At 40.6% G+C, this 22,772-nt stretch overlaps 2 protein-coding genes across 6 annotated transcripts; both read left to right on the top strand.

Annotated features, from left to right (window-relative positions):
- The first annotated feature begins 4,516 nt into the window (after positions 1-4,516).
- LOC6507952 (protein Teyrha-meyrha) lies at positions 4,517-16,507 on the top strand. Of its 5 annotated transcripts, none has more exons than XM_014908662.3 (9): positions 4,517-4,936; positions 9,697-9,942; positions 10,030-10,183; positions 13,218-13,852; positions 13,915-14,073; positions 14,141-14,450; positions 14,538-14,832; positions 15,273-15,498; positions 15,745-16,507. In XM_014908662.3, the coding sequence occupies exons 1-9, from the start codon at positions 4,820-4,822 to the stop codon at positions 15,985-15,987; spliced, it is 2,385 nt and encodes a 794-aa protein (XP_014764148.1). In that variant the 5' UTR covers positions 4,517-4,819; the 3' UTR covers positions 15,988-16,507. The 5 variants fall into 5 exon arrangements, with proteins under 5 accessions (XP_014764148.1, XP_001958043.1, XP_014764147.1 ...); XM_001958007.4 differs by having other exon boundaries at positions 15,273-15,555; XM_014908661.3 differs by having other exon boundaries at positions 15,749-16,402.
- A 445-nt stretch (positions 16,508-16,952) lies between these two features.
- Positions 16,953-19,514, top strand: LOC6507950 (ornithine aminotransferase, mitochondrial-like). Its single transcript, XM_001958008.4, has 3 exons — positions 16,953-17,343; positions 18,367-19,181; positions 19,247-19,514. The coding sequence occupies exons 1-3, from the start codon at positions 17,021-17,023 to the stop codon at positions 19,405-19,407; spliced, it is 1,299 nt and encodes a 432-aa protein (XP_001958044.1). The 5' UTR covers positions 16,953-17,020; the 3' UTR covers positions 19,408-19,514.
- The last annotated feature ends 3,258 nt before the right edge of the window (positions 19,515-22,772 follow it).

Genomic DNA, 22,772 nt, shown 5'->3' with positions numbered 1-22,772 from the left:
ACAGCCCGGGCAGAGGCCAAAGGATAGCCTCATGTCCACTTGTTTTTTGTGTCCTTTTGGGGTGAAGAGTCGGTAAGAGATGTCCTGCGAATGGGTGGCGAAAGTCCGCATAGATGAGACATAAATCTGCCACACGTAGCCAGCTCAGAGGTTGACTAAAGCGAAAAATTAGCGATGTCGGGAAAAGCATATTGATGAAGCGTTAAGACCACATCACAACGGATGACCCAAACCGTTCGGAAAAGTCGGGAAAGTGAGTCGGTAAGGGGTGGGAATGCTGGTCTGGTCGTGGAAAGTGGAAAATCAATGCCGACGACAAAAACATGACAAGTTGATCCCTTTAAGCCGCAAGTTATGCCAGCCACGCACCAGTCATATGGAACTACACATAGAAAAATTTTTAATTAAAAAAGTATTTATTCCTCCTAAAACACAAAAAATCAATAAAAATGAGGGATTTTATTAATAAAAGATGTATTTTAATCCATTTAATAAATATATTTTGCTACATTGCTATTTGGAATACAATTTTTCTAAAAGTGTAGTGACTTTCCAGAGGGATCCGAGGTAAGGGATGGAAAAAGTTGACTTTGTTGCCGCTGTGCTGCGTTTTTCTGTCACTTTGTGCAAATGTGTCCTTGCAAATCCTGTTAAAATTGCATTTGGAACATGTCAACATTGCGACTGTGTGCTACCAAAAACCACAAAAACAAAAAAATAGCCAACACCCAATCCAAACACAAAAAAAAGTGCCAAACCCGAACCAAAAGCCATGTTAGCCAGCTCCTTTCTGGCGTTTTCCTCGCCCTCACTCCACATCCTAGCCAGGATTCACTTGTTTTTTTACGATTTCCCTTTGTTTCATGCAATTTTTTCGTACATTTATTTCGCTTGTAATTCATTTCGATTCATATTTACATGGAAAATGTACAAAGTATTGGTGAATTTTTATTCGCATTCGGTAGCACATTTGTCTGGGATTTGTGGGGGATTGCTTTTGGGTTCGCCTCCTATTTTTTTATCATTTTTTTTATGTTAGACGCATCTGCTTTTTTTTGTTGTTATCCTTCCAGGAGCTTGTACTTTTTTGGGGTTTGTTTCGAGGGATTGGCCATGGCAGGTTTGAAGGCAAAACGGTTTGGCACTTCCACTGCGGTTTCAATTAATTCGAAGGCGTTCCCGGTTTTTTCCCGGGAGAGCAGGTGCCGATTAGAATGAGAAACTCATAAGTTTGATAAATATCCTTAATTCTGCATGTGGATTGAGACAGGATTACTTAAATACTGTCGATAAAGCGGGAAAGTTGGATAAATGACACTCTATAGGAAAGTATTTCAAACTCAATTCGAATGGAAATTAATAAATACATTTTTGAAGAGAAAACTAGCAATATTTTTTTAGATTTGGTGTTAAATTTTTTGAAGAAACAGACTTATAAGGAATTCATACTAGGCATACATACAATTATTGTCTTTAATTATATAGTAAAACTTTAATAAACGAAGAAAATTATAATAAAATAGTACTAACATACTCAATTAAAAATTCGGAACTCTCTTATGAAAAATTATAATCCATAAGAAATAAAAATCCGTACCATATCTTCTCCCAAAGACATGCCAAAATGAACAGAAGATTATCTAATTAATATCCAATTTTTTACCCCAATAATAGGACTCCATCAGGCCACCTAGCCATACTAAATTATAAGAAATTGTTTGCCAAAATAAAAAAATATTTCAAGATTATTAAAGAACTGGACGAAGCTAAAGTTGTAGCAGTTGCTCTCGGCCACTACATAAATTAGTTGTCAGGCCAAGTTGTGCAAAGTACATACCCGCTGAACGGTGATGGAGGAGGTGGCCAAGACGGACGACAATCCGGTTATATATAGAGCCGCACCCACACGCCCAGCGGATAACGAAGAGGACGGAAAAAAAATGACAAAATCGGACCAGAGACAAGTATTTAATTTTGTAGTCGAGAAGCTGACAAACTGACAAAAGAAAAGAATAAGAGTCGGATGGGATGGAGTCGAATGAGGTGGTGGGAGTGGCAGTAGGAGCTGGGAAAGGCCGTAGGGGAGTAGAGGAAATAAGTAAAGGCAATCAGCAGAGTGAAGGAAGCACATAAATAAAATGAAAAATCTACTGCCAGCCCGAAATGCAGTACAAGTCCTGTACATGGCACTCGCCCTACGGTTGCCACCAGTTCGCCAGCCAGTTCCTCCAGTCACTAGTCGCCAGTTCGACTGGGAAACAGGGGAACCAGTCGAAGCAGACTTAGTTACCTCTCCGCTGGGGTGGGGTGGGGCGGCGCCCAGAGGAGCTCCACTCTATGTACAAGAAATAGACACATAATGTAGGCTACCGCCAACGTCGGCGCATGCGCTTCGGTCTCTTCAAGTTCCCGACTATCTATCTTGCTCCATAGCAGTCTCCCTCTCACTCTGACACTTCGACCCCCATTCCCCACCTGCCGTACTCCTCCTTTTTTTGTTTTTTAGCGGCATGGATACCACACCCCATACAGAGAAAAAATATAAAGAATCATAATAAGGAATTTCAAAAAAAAATATCATGGGAGAGACTATCACAACTATCTACCATGATTATCACAAAAAATTTTATAATATTTTACATTCTTGCTTTGATGAAGGGGATTATTATTGAGAAGATTTCATTTTATTTGAGATTTTTCAGACAATATAGAAACTATTTCATTTATATAAATAATTATGCAATTAAATCCCAAAAAATGCTGTATTTCGAGTTCACATACCTCAGAGAAATCCATGTCAAATAAACCACAAATGTATATTATTTTCAGTGCATTTAGACCTTCACTTCTTTCCCCACCCAACCGCCTGAAATTGGTAATAAACCAAAAGCAGGCTGCTGGAAATTATAAAGTGTAAACTCTTGTGCTCGCACAGGAATTCTTAAAATGTAAATTTAATGAGCAAAAAATTAGAAGAAATCTTCCCGGCGAAGATCGTCAGGCCCAAAGATGGTAAAAAGAAAATTTACTAGCCACCAATTAAAGGAGAGGTGGGTTGGGGAGTCAGTGGTGTCAACTGCCTCGATTTGACGGACAGGGCCCCATAAACATGTCAGAAAGGTTTGTGCATTTTTTACAAGACCCTCTCCGCGCCAGCTCTCACAGCACCCAATGCCCCTTGCCAAAACCATCCAAGTAAATTGCAAGGAAAATACTTTATTTAGTTAGTCCTCAGCAGATTGGAAATCACAACAAGGACAACAGGGGAGGTGGTAAGGGGGAGTGGCAAGGAAATAAAAAGTTGCGCACAGATGGGTTAAGCTTTTTATACTGTCCGCTGTACACAGTGGTTGTTGTTTGTTGTCCCATGTCCGTTTGTTGTTGAGATTATTGTTGTAATTGCAGTTGTTGCAAGTAGTAATATTGTGCGACACAACTATTTCACTTTGTAGACAGTTTGTTGGCTAGTCTACTGTGGAGCAAAAATATTTAAAAATATTATAAGACACAATTAAAAGGATTAAAAATGGTATAATTGTTATGATTGTGATTCTCTTTAAGGCAATAATTCTAAGTTTAAAGATATTGGAAGAAAGAAAATACATTGAAGACACAAAAATTGTCTAAAACATTAATCCTAAAAATATTAAAATGTATTATATATATTTTTATTATTTTTCTTCAAAGAATAAACAGAAAACTCTTTAAAAACAGGCATTAGCGAAACATTTTAGATTTATGTAGCCTACTTTTCAGCTAAAAGGACACAGACCATGAAAACAATTGAATTTATGGTTTCAAACATATTAATTTCAAACAAAAAGTACGTATACCTTAGCCAAAATAAATTCCCCTTCAATTGGCCTATAAATTTCCTACCCAATCACAATTTTCATCCATAATTTAACTTTTTAAATATTTTTTTGCCACTACGCGTGCAATAAATACCACAGTAATGTGCTATATTAAGTGCTTGGCGAGCAAAAACCCAACAGATGCAGCAAAAAAGAAAGAGACTACTTCCAAGATACTTTTGTCCAGGACAGTGTCCAACAAACAAGGCTAAAAAAAACAACAACAACAACAACAAGAACAAAATGGCATGGCCAAAAGTAAAAATGTTTCTCATACGGTTTATTTACACAAAATGTCAGCAGTTGATGGTGGGGCAGAGGAAAGACAAGGGGCGATCGGGGAAGTACCAGTCCCAGGTGCTGGCAGACAAACAGGCGTACAATGGCCAACAGACAAATATGCAACCATTTTGGAATAATAATGCCCAGCACCAGCAGGAAAAACAAACTGGCTGCCAAAGAGGTGAACATAATGTAAAGGATGCCCCCACACACTCGCACACCACTCATATAACTCATATGCCAGGCGGAAGTGGAAGCGAGACGGATGTTGTGCACACAAACCGGTTGTGTGTGTTGGCCAATCGCATGGGCTGCTGCTGGCGTCGACTGCGCAGTAGCGAGGCAGGAGAAGAGGAAGCACATGACAGGCTAACGGCAACTGGTTTCGACGGTTTTTGAATTGGATTTTCAGTTGGACTTCTACAGCGCGTACGTGCGGGTGCTTTGCGTCAAGGGAGCGTATGAGTGATATTGTGGGCGAAAAGCGAAAAGGAGAGCGAGCGAGTCAGCTGATCCGAACTACCGATTTACCGACGCGACTTATAAATAATTCCATAATTAATTAGTGATATTGAGAATTGCGACAAATCTGTGCCAATATTGAAACACAAAGCGAAAGTGAGGTTATGTGTGCCCCCTAGTGCCAAATTAGATTAAGCCAAAACCAAAACAAAGAAAAGCAGATGGAAAGCAACGCATTTGGCAGCAGCCATTTGCCATCTCAAGCGCTTGTTGTTCTCTCGGAAGCGGCTTCCGGTTTGCATGAGGCTCTACGTGGACAACGACCGTTTCCAGCGAGAGTAAGTAGTAGTGTTTCTAAGCTCCGAATATTGTATTCGAAAAAGCCCTGAAGCCCTGAAGAATCCCAATATCAAGTATCCGCCAAAACGGACGGGCCTACGGCTGATTGGGGATCACCACCGATACCGATATCGAACCGAACGGCGGGGACATGTTTATGACAAATCATAAAGCCAGGGGGCCGGTAGCCGAAATGCCGAAAGATGCCATAAATCAGCACACCGATCTTGGCCAGAAGTATCCCGAACTCGATTCAGAAGCGAAGGCGAAACTCGGAGTTTTAAACCAAAAGCAACCAAAACAATGCAGCATTGTAAAACAACAAAATCCAACTCGGACTTCCAACTGAATTTTGATCTTGAGGATGCGTCTAGAGATGACAACGTGATCTGGAAATATTAAGTCTATTAACGATCCATACACAGACTGTGGAGAAAGTGCAGAGAAAGCACAGTGGAAATATATTAGAAGTGAAAGAAATAAATGATTTTATAGATGAAAATTTAATTTATTTCCTTTAAAAAAAATAAAAAATTTTTGAAATAGTATTTCATTCAAAAGATTGAAATCTTTATAAAAGAATAAGAACATAGTTCTACTCTGTAATGAACTGTATCTTCTAGTAGTAACCTCTTAAACTATTTCTTAAACCTCTTAAATATAAGTTTTCCATACATTCGGATACTTGTAGATCGTGTCACGTTGGCATTTGCAATCCGCAGTCAGTCAAGAGGCAGATTCAGAGAGTTCGTCGTCGCATTCCGATCAACGAATGCGTTTGCAAACGCCCCATTGTGTGTAGATTTTTGCGACGAACAGATTTATGATAGCTTCAATTCCGAACTTCAGCTCGGACCTGATGGAAACCGGCAGTAGTCGCTGCTGCTAACTGCCGGCCCCTCGGATCTCACTGAGAGGCCTCCATTTGATTTGCTTGCCACTGTTGGAAGTTGAAAACTTTGAAACTTGGCGGCTTGGCGGCTCGGCGGCTCCTCCGACTATATTCCGATTCTGTGGCTGTCATCATTGTAAACATGAGCAATGATCTTGACGCTGATTTCTACAAATGATGAAGAACTCGAGCGCTGATGATGTTCGAACAATCGGCAGTGGCTCCCGGCGAAACTGGTTATTTGATCTGGAGCCGGATTTGGACTCGGAATTGAAATTATATCTCTGGCCCTGCATAGCATTGAGTAGCGTTAAGATATGTTAAACATGACAACAATATGTCCTTTGCTTTTAGATGGGAATAAGCTTTTTTTTGAGAAGAGCAAGGCTTCTGGAAGATGGTTATGGGAAGATGGGGAATGTTAAAGCTATTTAGATGAATTTTCAGTTCAAAGTATAAAGGTTTTGTTTGAGGTTTTGTTATTCAAACTTTAACTTTGTTTAATATAAAAACACATATTAAACTTAATAAAATATAAAATAAAGGTGCTATAACTATACCCGGTACTTTTAGAGCTCATGCCTTTGAGAAATAGATCTCTGAGACTATAAGAGTTGGAAATATTGCTATCTTTTACATTATTTTCCTGCAAAACTACCAAACAATACTACCAAAAACCCACCCGTTTATCCACCATTATTTATGCCAACCATTTATAACCAAGCATAACCCAAACAATAAAAATTAATAAAAACAAGCCAAGCAAGCAAATGGTTTAATGTGGCCCGAGTCCTCGTGGCACTTCTTCCCGCTCCTTCGGCAGGGCCATTTAACCACCAACCTGTCTGGGTGGGTCAGGAGCAGTGGCTGACTGACAGACAGGAGCAGTGGTAAACAGACTGACCCCCGAACAAAAAAATGGCAGTGCCAGAGCTGGGGTGGGAAAAATTATGAGACTGAGGCGGGACAACATATGAAAAATAATTCTTTTTTTCTGCCACTTATTGCCACAAAGTATGTGCCAGTGAGTTGTGAGTGTACTGGGTGCTAGTGTGTGTTAGTGTGTGACTGAGCTTAATTTAATTTATACCAATTTATCAAGAAAGCAACTAGGGACGAGGCCCAGGCAGCAGCAAAAATGCGAAGGCATCGGAGCGTAAAACAAGTAGCACTCGTAGGGAGTATAATGGCCAAATGGTCAGTGATAGTTGCCCTAAAGAATGCCAGTTACAAGATATAAGGAGATAGTATAGAGAATAAGACTGGTTATAGAAAATAGTAACTGAAACAATGTAAAATGGTAGTCATAAGAGGATTTTAAGGTTCTGTTTTCCAAATACATTTTCTTGAAAATCCATATTTATAATGTGTTATTAAGAGTTTTAATTAAAATACCTCGCTATTAACTATAAATAAAACCACAAAAAATAACTCATCTTTATTTTATTAAATACCCTTAAGAAAGATTACAAAGTTATATATATATATCCTCCTATAAGACTCCCCTATGCTTCAATATCTCTTGAAAAACAACCAAACAGGTTGGGGACTCGCCATAAACATTTTGTTTGCGAAAATTGGCAATTGGTAAACGTTTCCAGAATTACCAACATCTCGGACCTCTTCAGCCGGAGTGCTTCGGTTCAATTCAGTTCAATTCCAGCCTCGTTTACTCCGTGTTAGTGCCACAAATTGAGATTTATTTGTGGTGTGTCCGAGGAGGCAGAGTTGTTTGCTTTTCTTGGTGTCTGCCTGCTGGGTGATGTCGCTCTCTCGTGTTTTATGGCCAAATTGAACGAAATTGGCAATTGTATGTAGACAATTGCTATTTGCCACTCGTTATCGTGTTGTTGTAATTAAGCTGTTATTGTTGTTGCTGCCGCTTGGTTGGTTATTCCAAAGGTTGGATGCTGCAAGTGCTGCTGCAGCTGAGTGTTGCACGGAAAACAATAAGTAGCCGAGGGGTTGGGAGTCGCAACACCAATAATTCAAGTGTTAAAAGCAAACAGAACGAATTTATGCAAATCTGGGCCCAGCCAACCCCCTTTCAGCGGATAAGGAATGTTACAATTTGGGATAACAAATCACCCGCTCGACTCTAATAGAAAAGCAAACAAGGACGCGGATGGAGGAAGGAGGATGTAGGATGGAGGAGGAGCACCCCAACATCCTAGGGGGTGGCACAAGAGCACCTGCTCCTGTTTCTTATCCTACTTCTGCACAGAGAAAAAAAGCAATAGCATAGTGGCTTAGTTTCTTTATTATTTATTTATAAATTTTATTTAAAGTTGAAATATTCCTTCCTCTGATATTCCATAAAAATCTCTGCCACTGAGTGGTTGACCACTACTGTTGGGGTTCAGGATATTCCATCCATCCAAGGACCCCCAACAGCTGTCGACCAAAGTGCAGACTTAGACAAAGTGCAACTCATGCGGTTGCAATACGCCCTCGCCCCAGGCTCACTCCTTCACCCAACTGACTTGCCACATTTCAAACCAAATGAGCACGGGGATGATGGGATGGATGGTGATTGTTCGGAGCTGATATGGCAGCATATGCTTCAACAACTCGCCCCCAAATCGAGGTGCTAATTTCTCTTGATAAGCCTTAATTTATGGCTTTCGATTTGGGCTTAGCCTTTGGCCAGGATTTCAAGGATAATTAACAAGGACCCGGAGAAGGATTAAGCCAAAGTCAAGGATGGGATTTTGCAGCTAAATTAATGGTTAATGGAGATTAGAAAGATAGTTAGCAAAGACCTTAGTAGCTATTTTAAATTAATGACTAAAATGAGAGTCTTTCTTCTTAGTTATAAATAAATTCGATTTCAAATTGGATTACACATAAAATTACCAAAAATATTATCTCACACTCTTGTTGCCAAAATACTTTCCTTGGCAGACAAATTTGTATGTAAATTTTTTATCCAGCAAACTTTCCCACCCACTGGATGCTCTTTTTTTTGGAAAGTAATGGGTGTGGGTGAGGGTTAATACTTGTCACACATGTCGCTGCTTAAGTTGTATCTTGTCTGTGTCCCAACCGCCGCTTAACACTCATCAGCCCCTCAATTTGTTATGAACGCTTTACGTTCTCTGGGTTATCTGCATTTTGGCCAACTCCCCTTATATGTACCACCCCCTCGAACATGACACCCCCGCCCCCTTTTTCAACCCATATCATTTCCAAATGTGTGCGCTTTTGGGGTCGGAGAAAGTGAGAAAGCGTTTTTCTCGTTATTTTACACCCCATTGGAAGTGAAGTCCCCCAGCTTTCCCTTCAATCTGACACAGTTTATGGCACACACTCGATATCGTAATTCTAAAATCTCTCAATTTAACATTTATTTGTCGTAAATTAGACATTTTCTTGCATAATTTTGCATGAGTGGAGCCGACTTCCGTAATCGATGTTCAATATTTTGGCACACTTCGGGGCGTCTAGAATTTATACTCCCGGGAATTGGATTAGACTTTCGCCATAATTTTCAGAAGAAAGTATGAGCAAGTTCTCGGCATACCATATGTTACCTATCCGGAAATCTTTTCCCTCACCTTTTATAATTGGCTAATTTTAAGGCCAAGTCATGTAACGTATAATTTGTTGTGGGTTCTGGCTGCTTTGGCTCAAGATATTCGCGTAATTTAACGCTTAAATTTAATGCTCACTTGGCCTTTAAATTTGTTGCCTTTACGTGTCTGAAAATAGCAATTATGTTTTCTAACAATATGCAAATTAGGTTTCAGGATTCTGAATAAATTGTTCTGCAGAAGAGATACTAGGAAGATCCCTTGAAAATACAGAAAATATAGCATACTTTCCTGGTTTTTTATTAATTATTCTATAAATTATTTATTTTTGCAGTTACCTGACGCCAAAGATCTTCACAACATGTCACTAGTCGGCAACTACTTCAACCAGCACCTGCTGATCAACCACGGGATGCTGGTGGCGAACGGAGCAGCAGCGGCGGCGGCAGCTGCGGGAGCGGGTCCGGCCAGCTACTTTGCCAGCGACCGGTCGCCGCTGGGGAAGCCGTCGGTCCTGTCGAACTTCTCGCTGCCGTCGGCCTTCTCGCCACCCAAATACATCGGCATATCCTTGGACCAGGTGAGCTTAGTCCTGTGGATGCAATGAGCTGATAATCGCCGCAAGATTGACACTTGTCATATTGGGATTTCGATTTCTATCCGGCAGAATCTGTTCAACGGCAGCGAATCATTTCGCACGGATTCGGCCAGTCCCACATGCACATCCCATGAATCCATGGAGGGATCACAGGATTACGATGCCGTTGAAAAGGGTGAAAGTCCGCGCAGCAATAATTCTCAGGATCCCAGGGATTTGAGACGTAAGTAGGGTTGCACCACATTTATTTATTTTGCAAATTTACATCAAAAAAATTTGCATGTTTGCGATAACCCCGACCGAAAAAAAGGGAGTTGAAAGTTTGAGTTTCCCAATTCCCTGTTTTCCTGATAAAAATCGCTTTGGCATATTTGTTTCAATTTTAGGTATTTTTTTGTGAGCAATTTTAACGCTTCAGTAGGTTAACTTTGACTGGCAGGCGTAAGGACGGCGACAGGACCCATCTGCCCCATCTTCCAGTCTCTTCAATTCACTTTGTTTTTTATTAGTTTTCCAGAGTTGAGATATTTTTGCTTTAATTCTAATGTTGAAAGTTACCTGGGGTGGTTGTTTTTAAGAAATGACTTTAAACAGTTTACCCTGGAATTTAGCGAAAAGTAGGCTAAACCAATTTGGCTGCAAATGCGTTGCTAATTGGTCCGGCAAACGGCTGTTCGAGTTAAGCGCCTTAGGACGAAAACTGGAACCGGAAGGCAGCATATGAAAATGACAAATATGAATGCAAATGAATAAAACAAATGCCAAAGGTTGGAGTAAATAATGAATGCATGGGATGATAAAACAGAGGCGTCCCCTAGGAGGGGTAAACTACGGCAGGATTTCGAATTTAAGATGTAAACAGAAGGATAATAACAAAAAATAAATAAATAAAAATAAATTAAAAATAGCGCCCTCCTCCTCGATTCTCATAGGGAGCACTTAAGCACTGACTGAAATGGGAAATAAAATAATTAATAAATTATTTTTTATTAATAAATAAATAATAAAATTTTCTAAAAATACAAAATAAAAAGCGCCCTCCTCCTCGATTCTCATAGGGAGCACTTAAGCGATGCCAGTTAAATAAAAAAAAAATTCATTTTTTATTTTTTTTTAAATACTAAATAATTAAAATGCTTTAAATACTAAATAAAATTAAGCGCCCTCCCACTCGCTTCTCATAGGGACTCGCTTCTTAAGCGCTGACTAAAATGAAAAAAGTATTTATTAATTAATTTGTTTACTAATATTAAATAATTACCAGGAATAATAAATTTAAAAAAGCGCCATCCTCCTCGATTCTCATAGGGAACACTTAAGCGCTAAAACCGAACTGGAAATAAAAGATTTATTTTGTTTTTTTTTTATTTTCCGTTAAATCCTAAACTGAATGGAAACCCCTATTACCAAAGCCTCTGCCTCTCTAGCCACCTCTTTATTTAACTTATGCCATTATTTACTTTTGTACTTAAGCCGGAAAACCAGTTTTTTGTTCAAACAACCCACCACCTCCCGGCTCCAACATGTGGATTTGTGTTTGACTTTCGGATTATACGAGTAGTAGTCGTGGATAGACCTGAGACCCATAAATTAATTTCGATAAATAATACACTTTTAATTAGCTGAATCTGATACAAAAACGGCCATCTATCACAGTGTTAAACTAACTAAAGTTAAATAGAACAAAGTGCTCTATTTTCCATTTTAACCCTTACTTTCCGGTGCGACATGCGGCAAAAGTCAAAAGGGCATGCCAAAGAATTCAAAAGCACCAAAGGGTTAAGAAACACACTGTGTGTGTGTGTTGGCTGGCAAAGTGTTTTAAATGGCACAAGGATACTCGACTCGAGGGCGCTTATTGAAATGTTACATCCACCCCCAACCACTTGACTACAAAGTCAAACCGACGGCACATCCTTTCGCCAGGAAGACGTCCGCCACTCCTGGCTAATTACTCATCCACGACATTGTGGCAAGCTCTTCTGAAGGCAATTATAAGTCACCCCTCGTGATACCATAATGTTTGCTCATTTATTGTCGTTTTTTTGGAAGGATTTCTTTTTTTCGACTATTGGTTTATTTTACGATTTGTTCGCTCAAAGGATGCGCAAGTGTTGCCAATCGCTTTGATTGCATTGTTTGCCATTGTTATGACGAGAGTTATTATTATTATTATTTCCCTTGGCCGCTTTTTGTTCCAGCGATGATGTATTGTATTGAATGCACACTTGGAATTTTCATATTAATTCTGGTAATATTAATGGCCGAAAATACAGGACACCGGGCAAAGTCATATTTCATAAAACGATATTTGGAACGCCCCGTTTTTGGGGTGGGAAAGTGGTTTCGAGCACGTGTCTTAAGGGGAAGGTTTTTAGTAAAATCTGATTGAATTGGAAGTTGGAGGACAGCCTTAGGAAACTATGTCCTTCTTAATTCTTTAAAAACTAAAACACATATCCGCGAAAGGCGAAAGTGAAAACTGGAATCCCCAACCAACTGCAATGCTAATTTAAACCAAAGTCACGACTCTGATATGTCGCTCCATAAATATAACTATGGAGCCACCAAAGTCATTCGAGTGTTTCTGATGTACGCGGTTAACCCGACATATTTTGTCGTTCTGCAATAATTTAGAAGAATATAAATAAAACCATTTTCCCTGCAGTTCAACAATGCTAGTTGGCCTGGCCAAGAGACCATATTGCGATACACATATTTATTGTAATATTATTTTAATTACCGACTCGCAGTCACGTGCAGAAAGGGCGGCGAGTGAGACAGATTTTGTTTGCCAGGATTTGTTGCAAACAGTTTGTATTTATTGTGGTTGCCGGTGGCTTACTTTTTTTTCTTGTCCTGTGGCGCCTGTGGCAGCCATGTGTCTGACACGGAAAATCCTGCAACAGAGTTGTGTGTTGTTGCCACACAACATTCAGATTCGGATTCAAATTCCCTTCACAAAATTACGAGCTCCAATTAATTTTTTTCCTCCGTCGCGTTAAAAAGTGCGGAGAGGCAATTAGAAAATGCTTGGAAAATTTATGGTAGAAGCCAAATTGGGGGTGGTACACTGAGAGAAATCATTGTTTTAAATTAAATATTCTATCCCCAACATCTTGTAATTTTATGACATTTTTTCTAGTGTATAATCAAAGCGGGGTTGTAGTTGAATTTTTCAATTTTTATTGCCTCGCCACTTGATTGATGATTGCGGCTTGACTAAAATTTAGCGCCTTTGCCTCCTTCCCACACAGATCTGCACAGCGCGGGGAAGAGCCACCAGGCACTGGCCACCTCCTCGTCGGCATCCAGCTCCTCGTCCTCCTCCTGCTCGACCAGCAATCCGGCCATCAGCACGGCGGCCAGTAGCGTGGCCGTTTCGATGGCCAGCCACCTGGCCGCCGCCTCCCCGCACTCCCACGCTCACTCGCACCACCCTCACAATCCCCACTCGCATCCGCATCCGCTGGCCCATCCCCATGCCCATCCGCACCACGGCCACCATGTGGGAGCACCGCCCCCCGTCTCCACGGCGGTGACGACCCACCATCACATGGCCCACCCGCATCCGTTGTCGCACCACCATGCCGCCCATCACGCAGCCTTGGCCAGCCTGAGTATGGCGGGTCTGAGGGCAGTGCCGGGAGGACTCAGCCTGGTAAGTGGACTGCAGGCCGCCGCCGCCGGAGGAGCCATCCCGGATCTGTGTCCGGTCTGCGGGCTGAAGCTGAGCGCCGAGGAGTGGCACACGCACTTCCTCACCGAGCTGGACAGGCTCTACAAGCTGAGTGCGGGCTTCGAGAGGGCCAATCTGCAGGCCACCTACATGTTCGCCCCACCGTGTCCGGCCCAGGAGAATGCCATCCGCACCAGCCACAATCGCTGGGAGGTGAGTATCTAAATTGGTTCCTCTTTATTTAAAAGTTATTTAATATTTTTTTATTTTTTTAGACCTTCCAGAGGATACGAAATAATCGCCAGAACCGCCTGAGACTCAAAGTTCGGAAGCGCAAGTACGGAGAGATGTACATGATGGAGAGTCTGTACTGCAGTAGTTGTCCCATTTGTAAGAGGAAGTACGCTCTGGAAACGGGGAAGATACCACCAGAGGTAAGTCCTAACAAAAAATTGCTTTAGTGTTAAGAGGTAGGCCTTAACCAACAAAAATATCCTTCAGGACGATGCCAAATCCCAGGAGGAGATCGAAACAGTTGATGTGGAGAGCTGCAACGATGATGTGCCCGATTCGGGTTCGGAGCTAACCGGAGCAGGGTCGGTGGGCTCTGGCTCGATCCTTCCGCCCTCCAGCATGCACAACAGCAACGCCCAGCCAGGAAAGCTGGACGGGATTCTGTACCGAACGGCCTGTGTGATGAACCAGAAGGATGCCCACGCCGACGAGCAGGATGTGAGCACCAACGTAACAACCGCCAGCAGTAGCAGTTGGCCGGGCGAGGCTAATGCCCCACCTCAGGCACATATCAGTGGTAAGTTTGAAGCTTATAATCTTTTTGGATAGAATTTTTTTGAGTGTAAAATGGAAATTATTGTCTGCCGTGTCACCCACCCCTCAGTGAAAACCGTCAGCGAGCTGTCATCTACCACACATCACTATTACAACGCCGATTCCTGCGGCGTGGGCGTCAACGACAACAACAGTAGCAGTAGCACGAATAACAGCAACAACAACACCGCGAGTGGTGGCGGTGGCAGCAACAACAAGGAGCTAATGATGGACACTGCCTCGTGCCAGAATGACAGCGATGAGGACGTGATTGTGGACGACGACGACACCGTCAAGGTGTCGAGCAAAATCAATTACAGCAAGGTTCAGCGTCGGCAGGAGGAGCAGAATGTGGGCAGTAGCAGGTAATATATACTTTGTTTTCTAAACTTCAAAAGTTCCCCTTTAAAAGTTAAGAAAATCGCATTATAGGAAGGGCAATGTGGCCCCCAGCGATGGCTATATCTCAACCAATTTCCTTGTGATTCTTGAGCGGAATGCCTTGAACGATTTGTGGATCGATTCTCCATAATTCTGCATCAAAATTTCAGAACAAAATATTTTTTAGATTTTTTCTCAAATTTCCTAGTGGATCCCCTTCAAAAGTTAAGAAAAACGCTAGGAAGGGCAATATGGCCCCCAGCGGTGGCTTGGAGCGGAATACCTTGAACGATTCGTGAATCGATTCTCCATCATTCTGCATTAAAATCTCAGAACAAAATATTTTTTAGATTTTTCCTCAAATTTCCTGGAGGATCCCAAGAAATTTTTTAAATTTAAAATAAATTTTTGAACTAAATTTCAGATCTTTGGAAAACATTTCGCCTGTGGAGGAGCGACCCAGATCGGAGCCGCAGGTGAGCAGTACGGAACCTGGACCCATGGATATAGCCCACAACAATAATAACAACAACAACAATAGTAGCAATAACAACAACAATCCGTCATCGAAATATGCCGAGAGCATGGAGAACAACCTGTCGCAGTTGTCGTCAATGGGCGTGCCAGGATTAACGCAATTGGACACAAAGGTGGGGATTAGTTCGGATTTAAAACCGGACGATGAAAACAAGTGTTTCATTTGTAAGGTAATTTCTCAGTTTGCTTCAGTTTCACTTAAAAGTCAAGCACGATCTCCCTTAAAATCCCTTCGAAACCCCTAACTGTCTCTATTCTATCTCGTTATTTCTAATGCTAATAATGCACAAAAAAAAAATAATCTTAAGGTGAATATTTCATTTCTATAGCTTGGAATTGTGTTTGTTTCATTTCTCAAGACAGGCATAAAGGATCTCAGTACGGATGCCTTCCTGCGCGGTCGTAACTTTTACTTTCATCAGAGCTGTGCCAACGTCATGAGCAGCTATCGGCTCAACAAGGAGCTACTGAGCCAGGCCCAGAGCCAGCAGAGGGCGGTGGCCGGGGGCGGGAGTGCCGAGGCGGTAACTGCCACGGCCACGCCCCGCAGCTTGTCGCCCGCCCAGTCGCCACAACAAAGTGTGCCCCAAGCCATGGAGTGAACATGAATGATTGCAATCAAAGCGTGAATTTATTAAAATTAATTAATAAAATATTGTATTTGAGGTAGCTAATGAATCGCGATGATAATGATGATGTTTAATTGAGCGAATCAGCCCCAAAGTAGGCAACACTCTTTCGGTTCAGCTCCCGCCCCACCAAAGTTCCCCTCCCCACTTTCCGACCCTGTAAAAATCGGACAAACAACAAAATATGTATTTTATCTTTGTTCTCATTTAAAATGGAATCGGTTTTAATTATACAATAATTTAGTGCAATTTTTTGGTTGCCTTCTCCAAAATGTCATATACATTTGTGTGTACTTACTACTTAATAATATCAGTATGTTTGTAATTGTAATTTCCCCAGAACGTGCTATAATTGTTAAATGTTTAATTGATCATAAAACAAACAATATACGATTAATGACAAAGGAATTATCAAATCTAAGCCAGAAATTAGTTGTAAATTTTTAAGCCCGTAAATTATTTATGAAAAATCCAATAAATATATGAAAATAACAAATCAATTTCGTTTTATTTCTATTAAATAAAGAAAATCATAAGATCATAATCCTAATCCATAATCTTATGATATCATATGGAGAAGTATATTTAATTTTCGACAAAGGAAGCTTTTAAGTGTAATTTATTTTTTTCGCCCACAAGCTTCTTCAAGCTTAATCAATTGGAGGAATGGAAATTTTTTTGCTGATTACAATTTGTCCATAAAATCATAAAAAAACAGCAAGTTTTATGTATCAAGTTCCCAGAATATCGGATTTACATTAATCACTGGAGAACTCTTGCTTTTGAAGTTCAATGTAATATAATAGGAATTGAATAATGTTGATAATCGGGAAGTATATAGAGAGAACATAGCCCTATACCCGTAGAGAGGGCGAGCACTCTCTATCAGTCCCTCTCCGGAGGAAATGTATAAATAGCTGCCGCTTCAGCACAGCGGACTTTCAGTAATCATCGCCACTGATCCGCGAGAACAAGTTTCCATAACCCAAGTGATATTTTTTTAATCATGTTCTCCAAGCTTTCCACACGCGGCATTGCCACCCGCATCGGCTATTTGGCCCAGAAGGCGGCCTCCCAGGAAACGGCTGCTCCTGCCGCCGGATCCCTTTCCGAGACTGTGTTTGCCCGTGAAAATAAATACGGAGCCCACAACTACCATCCCCTCCCAGTGGCTCTATCCAAAGGCGAAGGCGTCTTCGTGTGGGATGTCGAGGGTAAGCGATACTTCGACTATCTGAGCGCCTATTCGGCGGTCAACCAGGGTCACTGCCATCCGAAAATCGTCAAGGCCCTCACGGAACAAGCCTCCAAGCTGGCCTTAACTTCGCGGTAAGTTAAAATAAAAGGAATGTATGAATTTTTAATAAAAACAAAAGACGGGCCCCTTAAAAGCTTATCTATTCCATAGAGCTTTATCAGTGATATATAGTATAGTTTCTTTGGGGTGAACTTGTTATTTAGAAAATGTTAAAAAAAAATAATGTTTAATATATAACCAAAATAAAATCATGTACAATCTACATATATTACTCAGGTTCCAGCCCACATGTCGTATACGTAATTCTAATTAACATTTCTCCTTCCACCAGTTAACCCTAATTTATAGCTTTATTTTTTGGGACAATCTTTTGTTTACACAATTTCAAGTACCAGATTAATTCGTAATATTTTCTGTTGTCAACTGAAATTTTAAACTCATTGAGTGACAATTTTTTTTCGATCTATAAAAAGTCTTCTTTAAAAACAAACCTCTAGAGATAGTAAAGTATGCTATTAATATTTTAATATGTCTAGACAAGATTAATGGCTTAAAACCCAATTTCCGGATTAATAACATATAAACTTTATTCTTTTTAAAACTGTAAAAATTTCACAATTAAAATTGTTAAATATAAATTTATTTGAAAAACAGGCTACTTTTGTTTACTTCTCAAGTTGCTTTGTTTTTAACGCCACTGATAACCCCCCACGGACAAAATGATATCTTATCAGAGTCTGAAACATAAGTATATATAAAATTTCGCACTTTTCAGTGCTATTTTTCATTTGTCAGTAAGAAAATTTATTGAATTATTCTGCTCCACTTGAGATGCGAACTGATGTGACTTTTTGATGCCGGTTTTATTTGGTTTCCATTGGGTTGCCAGGGCCAGATTGTCAGGTTGAATGGGGCTATAAAGTCATTGATAAGAAATCGGCGATTGGTGACATGTTATTTTTGCTTTTTTCGGATTTCTAAAAATGGAAAAGTTGTTTTTGATGATATGGTAGAAGCAATGAACTGGATTAAGAGGCCTTTTTAGACTAGAAAGATTATTGAAAGATAATATTATTTTGTATCCCCCTTGATAGTGCCTTCTATTCCGATGTCCTTGGCGAATATGAGGAATATGTGACCAAGCTTTTTGGCTTCGACAAAGTCCTGCCCATGAACACGGGAGTTGAAGGTGGAGAGACTGCCTGCAAGTTGGCCCGCAAGTGGGGCTATCTCCAGAAAAAGATTCCCGAAAACCAGGCCAAGATCATCTTTGCCCGCAACAATTTCTGGGGACGCACCCTGTCCGCCGTTTCCGCCTCCAATGATCCCAGCAGCTACGAAGGATTCGGTCCCTTCATGCCAGGATTCGAGCTGATTGAGTATGATAATGTCACCGCTTTGGAGGAGGCTCTCAAGGATCCGAATGTGTGTGCCTTTATGGTGGAACCCATTCAGGGCGAAGCTGGTGTGGTGGTGCCCTCCGATGGCTACCTGAAGAAGGTCCGTGAGCTGTGCACCAAAAACAATGTCCTGTGGATCGCCGATGAAGTGCAGACTGGCTTGGCCAGAACCGGAAAGCTTCTAGCCGTCAATTACGAAGATGTTCAGCCCGATATCCTGATCCTGGGAAAGGCCCTATCCGGTGGATTGTACCCAGTATCCGCAGTGCTCTGCAATGATCCCGTGATGCTGTGCATTAAGCCAGGAGAGCACGGATCCACTTACGGAGGCAATCCCCTGGGCTGCCGCGTAGCCATGGCTGCTCTGGAGGTCCTGCAGGAGGAGAAACTGGCCGAGAACGCCTTCAAGATGGGTGAACTGCTGCGCACCGAGCTGTCTACTCTTCCCAAGGATGTGGTGTCCGTGGTCCGCGGAAAGGGTCTGCTGAATGCCATTGTCATCAATGCGAGTGAGTATTATTTCCATTTTTGTAATATATCTTTTTTGTTAAAAATGATCCTTTATCCTTTTCAGAATACGACGCTTGGAAAGTGTGCCTGAAGCTGAAGGAAAACGGTCTCCTGGCCAAGCCCACCCATGGAGACATCATCCGATTCGCCCCGCCCCTCGTTATCAATGAATCCCAGATGCGGGAGAGCATTGAAATTATCAAAAAGACAATTCTGTCAATGTAATTTCTGTCCGAAAACTCGAGTAGCATTTACTGTAACTAGTTTCTGTTAAGTTTCCTTTCAAAGTCTGAAATAAATATAAATTTGTGTCTTCCATTTTTAAAAGAAAACCACCTCCACCTCCTTACCAATAACTGCCACTGTGTCACGACCAGAGTCCGCTTATAAAAGTCAACTGTAATCTAAACCATTTCAATTTGGCCAACTGTCTGTTGCCAAGAGGCATATTTTACAGACACTTTGGAGTCTCCGCCCATTCTCACACCTGTCAGGGATGTCACAGGACTCCCCCTTGCCATTCTATTTGCCAAGGAGCTTCACTTGTTTGGGTTGTAGCTTGGCATATTGATTTTAAAGATTTAAATCAGCCCTGTGGGAAGTCAGAAACAAGTCAGGGGTGAGGCGACAACAGGTGACACTTCAAATGATGCTCATAAGTAGGCTAAACATCCCCCTAAGGAAACATAACAATACCACCAATTCGATTCGTGTTTGTATTTGATTTTTATTTTTACTTTTATTGAACTTCTCATTGGCATAAAATTTGTTCAGCCTCAATTGGAAAGCAATTTTTCCCCTCCAGTTGCTTGAGAAAAAGTAAAAAAATTCTTTTCCAGCTAATTAAAAGTTTTCGCATTTAGAAAAACGAATAAGAAATAAATGCTTATCTTTAAAGACATTAAACCTGGCAGGACCTTCGAGTGCAGCCCTTATCCGTCGTGGGTCAAGTGTTAACGCTTAAAACTAAATCTCAGGCGTCTGGCCTTTTGTCCGCTTTTCCCTTTGAATCCTGGAATGGAGGCGGAAAAAAGCAGAAACTGTTGCCTGTTTTTCCCTTATTTTTTTTCTGTTGTTTATGCCATGGGGTGTCAAAAGCCACACGACACTTGGCCCTGACCATTCTGACCAGGACTCCCACCCCCAGCTGCCACTCCTTTGTAGTCTTTTCCATAATCTTTGGCTTTTTATCGCTGCCCATCTGTTGATGTCTTTATTAAAAAAAAGAAGAGAAGACCGAAAGCGAAAGTAGCCGAGGAAAAAAATGCAATTTTTAGCCCATTTTTTGTGGGTTTTATTGCTCAGACAAAATGAGGAAGAGCCGAAAAGGGCAGTCCTTAAGCATTTTATTAGCAAACTTCAAGTCGTCTCGTCGGCACATAATTAAATAAAGCGTTAAAATTAAAAAATCAAGATTTTCCCCCATTTTTTTTGTTATATTCTACAGGGAAGAATACCGGAGATTTCAGGCGAAATATGTTTGAAGAAGGGCAAAAGGATATGCCTGTGTTCTTGGCCCAAAAAGGACCTTTCCCTCAGATAAGCGTTACAATGTCGTTAATTCGTTTTCCTTTATGCCGCCGCGGCTTGGAATTCCTTCGGCCCAAGTAAAGTACCCAAAGGCAGCGATAAGGAGCAAAATGTTGCGACATTTTCCGCCTGGTAATTGTCCTTGCCAGGATGCGCGGTGTCCAAGTTTATTGCCTAACGACCGCGGCACGTTCCCTTCGTTTTTATATTTTAATTAAAAAGCGACTGAAGGCTTCTTGGCAGCTATGAGTATGGAAAAGGGGGCGGAAGGTCACTGTGAAAAGTAGTTCACTGATTAGGCAGGCATTGACACTTTCAATTTAGACTTTTTTTTAATATTTTTTATACTTCAAGGACCTCAGGGATACCCATTTAAAATAGTAGATCGGAAGGGAGGAGCAAAAATTTGGACATACGTTTGATACTCTTCTTTTAAAACAAGTTTTTTAAATTTTAAAAATCTACTTTCTTCTAGACTTGTCATATTTTTCGATTTCCAATCTATCAGTCTTCTAAAAATAGCATATTCTTTAATATTTGTCTACCCATGCCTATGGAAAATCAGCATTTTAATAGGAAAATCCTGCGAATTTTTGATCGTAAATTTATTAGAGCTTAGGCTGCACCGACTGCAGACCTCTCCTCACATGTGTTAGACAATTTTCGTTTATTAGAGGGATTTAGGGTTTTGCGAACCCAAAAAAAAAAAAAATACAAAAAACGGCGATAATAAAATGTTTAAGGGTGAGAATGTACAAGACCCAGCAAATGATAAAATAAAGAGCAATAAGATGCAAAAGTATGGCTTATTACCAAGAGGGTGCAAAGTGAACAAGGAAAATTCTTTTTTTTCCCCGTTTTTGGGGTAAAAAAAAAACCAGAGGTCTAAGGACTCTGGAAAGGGGATGACAATATTTTTATGCTTATGACGGCCACTGCTGCCCTCTTTTGTGTTAATAATCTTGAGGCGTCTACCATTATAAACGTTTTTCATTTTTTTGTTTGGTTGCCTGATAATTACATTAAGATTTGAGGTTTTCTTTTCATTCTGTTTTGTGGGTTGCTGGTTTTATGGCCTTCGTTTTGTGGCCAAAAAGGCCAATGAAGCCATAAAGGAGCAATCATATTTTCAACTTTTGCTGTTCTCTTGATCGTTTGCTGGGAATAAAAATTCAATTGTGCATCGCATAGAACAATTATAACAAAAAATCAAGTGGCAGAAACGAGCCACAGGATAAAGGGTTGAGTGTCGAGAGTTGAAGGACTTGCCTTGCATACTAAATAGTTGCTATCTGCTATTTTAAATACCTTTTATTGATAGGATTGTTGGGTATATAGGGTTTTATATGATTTTAAACGGTATAAGGATAAGGTAGTAAGGTAGTAAATTAATAATAAGGTAGTATCTATTTAAGTTTTTATTCGATTAAATGTATAATGAATTCGATGTATAAGGACTTTAGTTTCCAAAATTACCAGATTTTCAAATTTGGGAAATATGGAACGAGTTTTTAAAATTTAGGTTACACTTTTTTCAAGAATATCTAATTCAGAAATATATGACATTACTTTTCTTAATTTTTTTAAAACTTTTATAACAACTTTGTTTATAAAACCTTTTATTTGAATAACCAATATTTTATTTACCCGCATGCTCTATAACTTTTAGACACTATATTGTATAAAAGGTAATATAAATGTTGTCTATTAACTTGAAAATTCTATTTTTTTGAACCACTTTTTTTTATATTTTTTAAAATACAAATTCCCCAAGGCGAATCACGTCGAAACAGTGTCATCCCAGGACAGGCAACACATTTTTAAAACGCCCACAGGGACACGTGCATTAAACAGCCGCCCGGGAGGACAACTTCAGTGGCAGTGGATGCCACAGCCACATTCCCATCCAGAAAAGCGAAATCAGAACGAGAGTAATTTACAAAACTCGTTGGCAGTTGAGTTCGCAGAGCAGCGTTTGTCTGTCGCGCAATTAGGCAATTGGGTGTATGGGTGTGTGTGTAATTGACAAAAAATGACATGCAATTGCGGAGAGAAGCGAA

The sequence above is a fragment of the Drosophila ananassae genome, chromosome 2R (genome assembly GCF_017639315.1).
Source record: "Drosophila ananassae strain 14024-0371.13 chromosome 2R, ASM1763931v2, whole genome shotgun sequence".
NCBI classification, from domain to species: Eukaryota; Metazoa; Arthropoda; class Insecta; order Diptera; family Drosophilidae; genus Drosophila; species Drosophila ananassae.
Note: the sequence above shows the minus strand (reverse complement) of the source record. Positions and strands in the feature narration are given on the sequence as shown.

What these genes read in the sequence shown, in the direction of transcription:
- LOC6507952 (XM_001958007.4), top strand. Translation starts at nt 4,820, where the DNA reads ATGGAAAGCAACGCATTTGGCAGCAGCCATTTGCCATCTCAAGCGCTT. An exon ending in CGGGGAAGATACCACCAGAG is followed by an intron (nt 14,074 to 14,140) that starts GTAAGTCCTAAC and finishes AATATCCTTCAG; the next exon opens with GACGATGCCAAATCCCAGGA. An exon ending in CAGAATGTGGGCAGTAGCAG is followed by an intron (nt 14,833 to 15,272) that starts GTAATATATACT and finishes ACTAAATTTCAG; the next exon opens with ATCTTTGGAAAACATTTCGC.
- LOC6507950 (XM_001958008.4), top strand. Translation starts at nt 17,021, where the DNA reads ATGTTCTCCAAGCTTTCCACACGCGGCATTGCCACCCGCATCGGCTAT. An exon ending in AAGCTGGCCTTAACTTCGCG is followed by an intron (nt 17,344 to 18,366) that starts GTAAGTTAAAAT and finishes CCCCCTTGATAG; the next exon opens with TGCCTTCTATTCCGATGTCC. An exon ending in TGCCATTGTCATCAATGCGA is followed by an intron (nt 19,182 to 19,246) that starts GTGAGTATTATT and finishes TATCCTTTTCAG; the next exon opens with AATACGACGCTTGGAAAGTG.